This window comes from Seriola lalandi, unplaced genomic scaffold (genome assembly GCF_002814215.2).
Source record: "Seriola lalandi dorsalis isolate HSWRI2012SDOR001 ecotype SW California unplaced genomic scaffold, Sedor1 jcf7180002054977, whole genome shotgun sequence".
Taxonomy (NCBI): Eukaryota; Metazoa; Chordata; class Actinopteri; order Carangiformes; family Carangidae; genus Seriola; species Seriola lalandi.
The window spans coordinates 1,107,612-1,118,010 of record NW_019525527.1 but is presented as its reverse complement, the minus strand read 5'-3'; the positions used below and the strand labels follow the sequence as shown (position 1 = coordinate 1,118,010).

At 46.0% G+C, this 10,399-nt stretch overlaps 2 protein-coding genes across 3 annotated transcripts in view; one reads left to right on the top strand and one right to left on the bottom strand.

The window, feature by feature from the left end:
* The first annotated feature begins 2,111 nt into the window (after window positions 1-2,111).
* On the top strand, window positions 2,112-5,479 carry LOC111646873 (beta-galactoside alpha-2,6-sialyltransferase 2-like). The gene is made up of 6 exons (XM_023396436.2): window positions 2,112-2,357; window positions 2,538-2,655; window positions 2,788-3,419; window positions 3,686-3,783; window positions 4,492-4,593; window positions 4,855-5,479. Exons 3-6 carry the CDS (start codon window positions 2,789-2,791, stop codon window positions 5,047-5,049), a joined length of 1,026 nt encoding a protein of 341 aa, XP_023252204.2. The 5' UTR covers window positions 2,112-2,357; window positions 2,538-2,655; window position 2,788; the 3' UTR covers window positions 5,050-5,479.
* Window positions 5,480-5,600: 121 nt separating this feature from the next.
* Window positions 5,601-10,399, bottom strand: part of LOC111646874 (opsin-3-like) — a 6,394-nt gene continuing 1,595 nt past the window's right edge. The window contains exons 2-4 of one of the 2 annotated variants that reach the window (XM_023396437.2): window positions 9,181-9,506; window positions 7,984-8,217; window positions 5,601-6,121 (exon numbers count right to left, since the gene is read on the bottom strand). In XM_023396437.2, coding sequence (XP_023252205.1) covers window positions 5,882-6,121; window positions 7,984-8,217; window positions 9,181-9,506 — 800 coding nt within the window. In that variant the 3' untranslated portion in view covers window positions 5,601-5,881. Of the gene's footprint in view, window positions 6,122-6,745; window positions 7,138-7,983; window positions 8,218-9,180; window positions 9,507-10,399 lie in introns of those variants that run through there. The other variant, XM_023396438.2, reaches the window with a different exon arrangement.

Here is a 10,399-nt window from a genome sequence, read left to right as displayed (position 1 = left end):
CCACCCACCCAACCCAACACCGCCTGGCCTTTTCCGTGAGAACAACCCCCCCCCTCCCCGTCAGACTGCAGACTTCCAACAACAACATGTTGCATGAAGTTTGTTTACACATAGAAGATGTGTCTCCTCATTCATTCACCTGAAAGTCAGAATGAAACATTAACACTTCCTGTCTTTTTATTATCATGTTATCATTTTCATAGTTTTATCATTGTATCCATAAAGCCTTTATACAGTCTACAGAATAGATAAACAAAAACAAAAGTAAAAAAAACAAACAAACAGAACACACAAACAAAAAACAAAACATACAAACAACACAGAGCATTAAAAACCAAAACAAGGGAACATTAAAAAGTATGAATGAGAATTTACCAAACTTCCCGTCACATCCATCGTTTCATGACTGATCTGTGTCCTGCTCATTTATCTGATGTTCACACTGAACACAGAGCATCCTGTCTGTTGAAGTCAATGATTCAAACACAGTGTTACAGCTGATCTGAGACTCACCTCAACCTTTGACCCCAAATGTTGCCCATGTGTCTGTTTTAATGTGTGTGTGTTACACAACAGCAGCAGTGTGTGCAGTAAACAGTCAGTCATGTGCTGCCTGAACAGCAGCTTGTGTAACATCTTCATGGAAAACTGAGAGAGTTTCCACTGTTCAGCAACATGTTCAGCAACATGTTCAGCAACATGTTCAGCAACATGTTCAGCAACATCAGAGCAACATGTTCAGCAACATGTTCAGCAACATCAGAGCAACATGTTCAGCAACATCAGAGCAACATGTTCAGCAACATCAGAGCAACATGTTCAGCAACATGTTCAACAACATCAGAGCAACATGTTCAACAACATGTTCAGCAACATCAGAGCAACATGTTCAGCAACATGTTCAGCAACATCAGAGCAACATGTTCAGCAACATGTTCAGCAACATCAAAGCAACATGTTCAGCAACATGTTCAGCAACATCAAAGCAACATGTTCAGCAACATCAGAGCAACATGTTCAGCAACATCAAAGCAACATCAAAGCAACATGTTCAGCAACATCAGAGCAACATGTTCAGCAACAAGTTCAGCAACATCAAAGCAACATCAAAGCAACATGTTCAACAACATCAGAGCAACATGTTCAACAACATCAGAGCAACATGTTCAGCAACATGTTCAGCAACATGTTCAGCAACATGTTCAACAACATCAGAGCAACAAGTTGAACAACTGGAGAACAAAGTGGATTTCCAGAGGAGAACAACAGACTGACAGAGACTAAACACAGCAGGAGGCTCAGGTGATTGAACACAGGTGAAATGTGAGGGCAGGACAGACAATCAACAAGGAGGGAAACACAAGACAAAGACAGGAAGTAAAAACACAGTGAACACAGTGGAACTCTACTACAAATTTGAGTCGAATCAAAAGTACAAACATAAAGAGTCCATCAGGGTAAACATGATGTTGGGGGCCTCCTGGAGCTCCACAGGAGGGTCATGTGACCTGTTGGATTCAGACTAAAGAACGACCTCATCAAAGCCAGACTCTCCGTGTTCAGTCACATGACCACAGGCTGACTCAGAGACACTGTTCCACTCTTCATCCACCAAGTGTCACACTTCACCTGAGGCAACATCAGCACTGAAACATGAGGTACCACTGAACCTGGACCTGGTCCTCCTCCAGACCCTAAACCAGGACCTGGACCAGGAGTCTGGACCGGGGGTTCTGGGAGTTTTTAACTGGGGGGGTCTAAGGGAGGGGGAACAATGTGTTGTTAATGTTCACACAGCACAGAGGACAAATTATATCAACAAGTATTCTAATAATAATAATAATAATAATAACAATAATAGACTTAAACAGCTGCCTGTTGATGTAAAACTTTTATATTTAATGACAGACAGAAACATCATAGAAACTCAGAATGACTGATGTTTATGTTTATATGAACATTAATATTTATTAATGTTTATATTCATATTTATTTTATATTTATGTAAATGTTTATATAATATGAATGTTTAACTGTGTTACAGAGTGTCTGTCTTCCTCTCAGGGTCTGGTGGGAGGGACACCACGCAGCCGCGCGCAGTGCTCGTGCACAGCAACGACGTCACTAAGAAAGCTATGAATACATTTACTGAGATTAAAACTCACAGAGCGACTTCTTCTTCACTGCAATACTGCGACTGTCCACCGCTCCGAGTGGCGGCGTTGTGTCCTCGTCCCTCAGTCCGTCCATGACATCCACCTGGAACCTGTCGGCTGCTACGTCTTCACTCGGGTTTACTCGGGTTTACTCGGTGTTCCTCGGTGTTTCGTACCGGGAGGCAGCTCCTGTTTGATGAGGTAAGACTGCTGATGATCATGGTTATTGATCAGTTATCAATCAGTGTTTGTTGACTAACGTTGTGCTGCTCAGTCACTTAGTGATAATATGATGATTCTGTAATGACGCAGTGATGTGACGTAATGGCCTCAGTAAGAGAGCTATTATTCAAGCTTTATTTACTTCATGTCGTTGTTTAGACTCAGAGGGTTTGTGTCGTTGCCTGGTAACCAGACTCAGACCTGGACTCTGTCAGACTGTTAATGAGGTGAAGCTCGTTAACATTCAGGGACAGAGGAGATTTCAAACTCTCATCAGGTTTGTTTGTTTGTTTGTTCTGCAGTGAGTGTGTGGTTGAAAGCTCCAGAAAAAAAATTAATAAGTGGACCTTTGAGCTGAGAGTTAAGTCCTGTTGTCTCTGCCCCCCCCCCCCCCCCCCCCATAATCCAGTATGAAGTCCTGGACTAAGTGGACCCTAGTGGTCCTGCTGGTCTGGCTACTCCTCTTCCTGTCCCTGCTGTGTCACATCCTGGACCTCAGATCGACCTCAGCACCTCAGACCAGGTCTGCAGCGGAGTCTGGACTCATCAGAACTGAAACCCGCCACCTGGCTTCTGTTATACAGGGAGGGACCAGGACCCTTGGTTGGTCTTTGAGACCTGCTGGACCGTCATTGGACTGGAGGAGGAGGAGGAATGACTTCAGGTCCAGGTCTAGGGACTACTACAGGAGGCGGTCTCTGGAGATCCTGCAGAGACTGTGGACCGGGAACCTGACTGCGGGGATGCTCAGTCCTCGGCTCCAGAAGGTTCTGAAGGTCCAGCTGAGCTCCAACAAACACCAAGTGGTGTACCAGGGCCCCAGAGGGGCCCGCAGGTCCACCCTACAGCTCTACTGTGATCTGAAGCAGAGGACCAGGATCCGGACTCTGGACGGGACCGAGGAGCCGTTCTCCGGTCTGGGCTGGGACCGACTGGTGCCTTCACTGACCCTGCAGGAGCTCTGGAGATCTCAGTATCAGAGCTGTGCCGTGGTGACTTCAGCTGGAGCGCTCCTGAACTCATCGCTGGGGGTTGAGATCGGTAAGACCACATACAGGAGCAGCAGTGAGGGGGACCAGTGAGACCACATAGAGCAGTGGGCGGGGCGGTGCTGCCCTCTGCTGGTGGATGAAGAGAATTAGTTTTTCGGTTCTTATGAATTCTGCTGAAGCAGAACTGGACTGTTCTGTGGCAGCGAGAAGGTGAGGCTCAGGCGAGGCTCAGGTGAGACAGGTGAGGCTCAGGTGTGACAAGTAAATAAAGACAATCAAACTTTAATCAAACTGTCCTTTTCCTGTTGGACTCAGATTCCCATGATGCAGTTCTTCGGTTCAATGCCGCCCCCACCAAAGGCTTCGAGAGGGACGTGGGCAACAAGACGACTATCCGCATCATCAACTCTCAGGTACAAACTCCGCCCACCAACCTCAACTGAACATCACCCAGTTTCTCTTTCTCTCTTTTCTTCTTCTGTTTTTTCTTTTCTCTTTCCGTTTTTCACCTGTCCATTTTTTTCTTCTTTTTTCTTCTTTCATTGTTTTTTTATTTTTTAAATCCTTTCTTTCATTCCTCTTTGTTTTGTTTCATCAGGTATGAAACCTGTCGTCCTCTGACTCATGTGTTCATTACCTGTCTCTGTGATGGACCTGGTCTCTGTCTCGCTCTCTGTCTGACTCTGTCTCTCTCTCTCTCTGTGTCTCTCTCTCTCTGTCTCTGTGTCTCTGTCTCTCTCTGTCTCTGTGTCTCTGTGTCTCTGTCTCTCTCTCTCTCTGTCTCTGTGTCTCTCTCTCTCTCTCTCTGTCTCTGTCTCTGTCTCTCTCTCTGTCTCTGTGTCTCTGTCTCTGTCTCTCTCTCTCTCTGTCTCTGTCTCTCTCTCTGTCTCGCTCTCTGTCTGACTCTGTCTCTCTGTCTCTGTGTCTCTCTCTCTCTCTCTCTGTGTCTTTCTCTCTCTGTGTTCCTCTCTCTGTCTCGCTCTCTGTCTGACTCTGTCTCTCTGTCTCTGTGTCTCTCTCTCTCTCTGTCTCTCTCTCTCTCTGTGTCTCTCTCTCTCTCTCTCTCTCTCTGTCTCTGTCTCTCTCTCCCTCTGTCTCTGTGTCTCTGTCTCTGTCCTCAGATCGTGGCTCGGCCCAGACACAACTTCAGCAGCAGCTCGTTGTACCAGGACATGACTCTGGTGGTCTGGGATCCGGCTCCGTACTCAGCCAACCTCACCCAGGTTTTCCTCCCAACCATCAAAAGAACAGTTCTCCCCACACGTGGGGGGGGGGGGGGGGGGTGATACGACCTCAGCTGCTGAGGAGGAGGAATATCATTATTGATTATATATTATTAATCTGCTAATAGTTAAAATAAAAACCGAATCACTCAATTTCAATGTTTATTAGATTCACGTCTGATGTTTGTCATCAAGAGGAAACATACAGGAAACACAGGGGTGTGTGTGTGTGTGTGTGTGTGTGTGTGTGTGTGTGTTCAGTGGTTCCAGAAGCCGGACTTCGATCTGTTCTCTGCCTATGTGGAACGCCGGCGCGTCCGACCTGAGCAGCCATTCTACATCCTCCACCCAGAGTTCATCTGGACTCTGTGGGACCTGATTCAGAACAACACAGAGGAACCCATCCAACCCAACCCCCCCTCATCTGGGTTCATAGGTACCAGCAACACATTGTGACCACAAGAGGCCACCAGGCGTCGTTCTAGAATCTCAGAACCTGAACACGCTTCATCAGTTCTCCTGTCAGTAATCCAGACCAGGATCTGATCCGGTCCTAAGTCCAGTCCAAGTCTCATCTCAGTCTTTGTTGTTTAGATAAAAAGTTGGAAGGTCACTGTCACCTGAACGCTGCGTATTGCACTGTGACAACACACCTGTGGGCGGAGCCTGTGTGTTTATAGACATTGGGAGGGATTAACATGCACTTAACCATATCCCAGAAACTCAGATTACAGCACACACAGAGGGGGTGTGGCCTTGTCATCAGCTGTTTCTGTGTCGATGACCCTTAATACAAAACTGTGTAGAGTGCTGTGATGTCACTGTGATGTCAGCTATGATCACTGTGATATCAGCTGTGATGTCACTCTGATGTCACTGTGATGTCAGCTTTCAATCATTTCTATAACACTAAAATACTTTAGTTCTCATTAAACTCATTAACTTGTTTGTTTGAATAAATAATTAATTATAATAACATGTTAAAATATTCACTCTGCATCAACATGTGGGACTTTGATTTTTAATTCAAACTTTAATTGTTTGTGTTTACAGCTGATGTTTTCATTAAACTGACTGATCATTGGTTCCGCTGGGCCTCTGTACTTCTGTCCAGGCTCCGCCTCCAGCTTCTCCGGCGTGACATCACTTCACCGACATTCAAAGTCACATCGAGCGCACATCAGTCACAGGTTTCCAGCAGGCGGGGCTACCGTGTCACGTGACACCACAGGGGGTGGGGGAGTCTGTTGGCCATGCCCCTTAGCTTTCAGTCCATCTTTAATTGTCTTCATGAGGAGACGTCAGGGGGCTCGGCCGGGTCCGTTTTGTCGGACGCCACGGAGCTGGTTCCCTCCGCCTCCACCGCACAGGGTCTGGTGACAGCGGGGGCGGGGCCGAGGCCGAGGGGGCTGCCGTCACAGACTCGGCGGTGGAGCTGGACCATGGTGGTCTTTGAGGGGAGGGAGGAGTGTCCGTTCTCCGTCAGGTGGTGTTTACAGTGGAGCAGGATCAGGAAGCAGCGATAGAACTGAGGAGCACAGACACGACTCATGTTAGGGTTAGGGTTAGGGTTCATATTACTATTATTATTAATAATGATATTAATAATAACAATGTTAATAATAATAATAACATTCATAATAATAACAATAATAGCAATAATAACAATAATAATAATAATAATACTTTTCTACTGATTCTACTTCCTGATGTTTGTGTTTGTTCCTGTGTGTCAGGGATTCTGCTGATGATGTCACTGTGTCGTGAGGTCAGCGTTTACGAGTTCATCCCGTCTTTGCGTCGCACAGATCTCTGTCACTACCACGAGCGCTACCATGATGCCGCCTGCACTCTGGGGGCGTACCACCCCCTGCTGTACGAGAAGCTCCTGATCCAGAGGCTCAACGAGGGGGGGGGGGGCGAGCTGAGGAGGAGGGGGCGGGTCACCCTGAGGGGCTTCAGCTCTGTCCAGTGTGGGACGTGATCCAGATCTGACAGAGAGACGACTTTTCTCAGAGGTTCAGTGAACCTGCCTCATGCTGCCTTCAGGAGCCGCTGGGACATTTAGCCTCCAACAGGATAATGACTAGTTTCCATGGCGATGTAGTTTTAACCTAAAGAAGCAATATTAGACACTGGTTCATGGAGCTGATTGTGTTAATTATGTTTAGTTTATTCAATGTGAAGCTTATTGACAGAAGGTTACCGATAATCGATCGATCATTTTGTTCAGACTTAAAAAAAAGAATTTAACAGGATTTTTTAAACTTTCTGCCTTGTTTTAAACAAACTTCTTCTAACCCGGGTTCAGGGTTCAGGGTTCAGGGTTCAGGTTTCGACTTGACCTCCAGACAGGCTTCAATCAGACGATGCGTTCACCGCCGTGTGAATGACGGACGTGGTTTCTCACGTTGATTAAGGCGGACTGAAAGGATCTCGTGGACGTGTCTCTTAGTGGGACCGGTCAGCTGTGACAGGACGCTGCTGTAGACAGACACTGAGGCCCCGTATGGAGGAAGACTTGATGCGCTGCCAAAACCTGTCCTGGGTGAGAACGAGGGTCAGACGGCTGACACGCTGCAGAGACTTGTCTGAGTTGGTTAATTAACAGAAGAACAGTCAAACACAGATCATATCTGATTTTCATGTTGCCACGGTGATTCAGATCAGTCTGCACTTATTCTAACGATGTAAAAGGTTCCTGTCGAGAGCGGGCAGCTGCGGTGTTCAGTGTTATAATGTCTGGATAAAAAGCTCAGTGTTTTCTACTCAAACTAATTAAAACTAGCAGTTTGTAACAGCTGCGTGAGTCTCGTTCCACCTGTTTGTTCACCTTAGCAACTATGTTAGCTCGCCAGGCTAATTAATTAGCTTACCTTAGAAACACAGCAACAGAAAACAACTGATAAATAAATGGACATTACAGGCTGATGGAGAAAGTACAACATGTATTTCCTTCTCCAGAGAGGAAGCCTGTTTCAAAAACTTTCTTTACCCCTTATTTTCAGTGTTTAGAAACGTTTGATTTGAGACTTAAATAATAATTAATAATAAAAAATAAAAATAATAATAAAATAATAAATAGAATAAATACACTGCTGACTGGATTTTACACCACAGCACATTTGTTCACAAAAACATTATTTAGGCTATTTTTTTTTCTCAACTGTATTTTTTCCATTTTGTTTTGAAATTATAATTTTTTTAAATAGTTTTGTTATTATCACTCAGTTATAATCTCATGAGTTTCTATATAAAACATGTTTTTACAGCAGCTCATCACTCAGCCTCTGTGAGCTGAACTAACCCCGAATAAACCGACCTGTCACTTTAAGACAAACCATCAGTTTCCTGCGATTGTCTGAGAATCTTCCACCTGAGACAGCTCACCTGTTTGTTCATGAGTATGTAGATGACGGGGTTGATGACGGTGCTGCTCTTGGCGAGGATCGACGGGATGACACTGGCGACGGGGCTGATGAGTCCCGGCCGGCCGAAGGTGGCCATCATAGCGACAACGCCGTACGGCATCCAGCAGAGCAGGTAACACACCACCGTGGTGATGACCATGAACAGAATGTGAAACTCTCTGCGACGAGCCGCCGTCCGCCTGATACGACCCACCTGACAGACAAAACACAGGGCAGGACCAATCAGACGTCCTGACAGACAAAACACAGGGCAGAACCAATCAGACGTCCTGACAGACAAGACACAGGGCAGAACCAATCAGACGTCCTGACAGACAAAACACAGGGCAGAACCAATCAGACGTCCTGACAGACAAAACACAGGGCATGAATAAAAAACGTAACATATTTAATGCTAATGTTTCAGTTGTGACGTCAGATGTAAACCTGTTGAGTGACTGTTCATTAATTAAACTCATTAACCTCATTCACTGAAATCACTTCTAAAGCTAATGAGAACCAGCAAAGTCCAGGTCCAGGTCCAGGTCCAGGTCCAGGTCCAGGTTCCCACGTCTCTGCAGCTCTTGAATCTGAGGAATGTGAGTTTGATCATGTGACTGGACGCTTCACTGACCCGTCAGGTTGATGATGTTCACCACAGCTGTGTGTTTACAACCCACTCAGAAAAAAGAAACATGTGACTGATTAGAAATCACAGAAAATAGTTGAGAAAAAGTATAAACAGAAAACTAAGATAAAAATAACATGAAATAAAAGTAAAAAAAAAAGTAATTTAATCAAATTTGATGAATAAAAGTGAAAATAAATGAATACATAAGTCTTTTTAATAAAAAAAAAAACAACCTGATTTATGTTCAAATATTAATGATGATTTTATATGAAAAGACTTTGATCTGTTTGACACATGAAGATAAGTGATTGATTCACCAAAGCTAAGACACTACTGTCACACAGGTCAAACTGTGTCTTATTCTGAAGGAGACAGGAAGTCAGATCAGCCGACTGACCTCTGAACTGTGGAGCTGAGGTTTGAATCCAGTGACATCCACCCACTGGAGTTAAAGACACATGAGTGACTTCTAATGATTTTATCTGCACCTGAAGAAATCATAAGTTATTGATTGATTATTATTTATTAATGAAGTCATGGACCCACCTGTTTGACGGCGTGGAGCAGGCGTCCATAGCAGTACACCATGACGAGGACAGGCAAGCCGAGGCAGAAGACGAACAGACAGACGATGTAGGAGTGAGAGCGAGACGTCCTCTCCGTCCACGTCACCGAGCAGCTGGTCCCCGCCCCCTCCAGACCATAGCTGCTCCAGCCCAGCAGGGGGGGCACCGTCCACACCACCGAGTACAGCCACGACCCCCCCACTGCCAGCAGGGGCCGCCTATAGTCCGGGGCCCGCTTGTTGTACACCATCAGGGTGCTGTAGCGGTCGTAGGACAGGACGGACAGAGAGATCAAAGACACGATACCTGGAGACAGGAAACAGGAAGTGTTCTCAGTCCACAAAGATCCAACCAAAACACGAGTCAAGACACGAGAGACAAAGAGACACAAAGAGACAAAACTACAAGAGTCAAATCAGACACAGGGATGACTCGAGGAAAGGTTCGGTCTCTGCAGGACCCTGGTTTAGTGTGAACCGGTTTACTGGTTCAGTCAGCTGGTCCTGATCCTGTTCAGGTCTGTTGATCCTGGACTTTGTTCTCTGACCTTTAAATCCTCCGTCAGGTCTCATCAGGTCTCATCACAGACCGGATTCATTCCAGCAGCTCTCAAGAATCAGCACCTGGTCTCAGGACCAGGACCTCAGGACCTTTTCAGACCTTTACCACTAAACACACCTCACTCTGCATGTCCAGAGTCCAGAGACAAGAGTCCAGAGTCCAGAGACAAGACTCTAGAGACCAGAGACAAGAGTCCAGAGTCCAGAGACAAGAGTCTAGAGACCAGAGACAAGAGACCAGAGACAAGAGACCAGAGACAAGAGTCCAGACACAAGAGTTCAGAGTCCAGAGACAAGAGTCTAGAGACCAGAGACAAGAGTCCAGAGTCCAGAGACAAGAGTCTAGAGACCAGAGACAAGAGACCAGAGACAAGAGACCAGAGACAACAGTCCAGAGACCCGAGACCTACAGACCAGAACAAGAGTTCAGAGCCCAGAGACCAGAACAAGAGTCCAGAACCCAGAGATCAGAGACAAGAATCCAGAGTCCAGAGACCAGAGATAAGAGTCCAGAGACAAAAGTCCAGAGACCTATAGACCAGAACAAGAGTCCAGAGCCCAGAGACCAGAGATCAGAGACAAGAATCCAGAGTCCAGAGACCTACAGACTAGAGACTTATAGACCTGAGACAAAAGTCC

Coding starts and splice junctions, on each gene's coding strand:
- LOC111646873 (XM_023396436.2), top strand. CDS start 2,789: ATGAAGTCCTGGACTAAGTGGACCCTAGTGGTCCTGCTGGTCTGGCTA. Junction 3,420..3,685: donor ATCGCTGGGGGTTGAGATCG/GTAAGACCACAT, acceptor TGTTGGACTCAG/ATTCCCATGATGCAGTTCTT. Junction 3,784..4,491: donor TCCGCATCATCAACTCTCAG/GTACAAACTCCG, acceptor CTCTGTCCTCAG/ATCGTGGCTCGGCCCAGACA.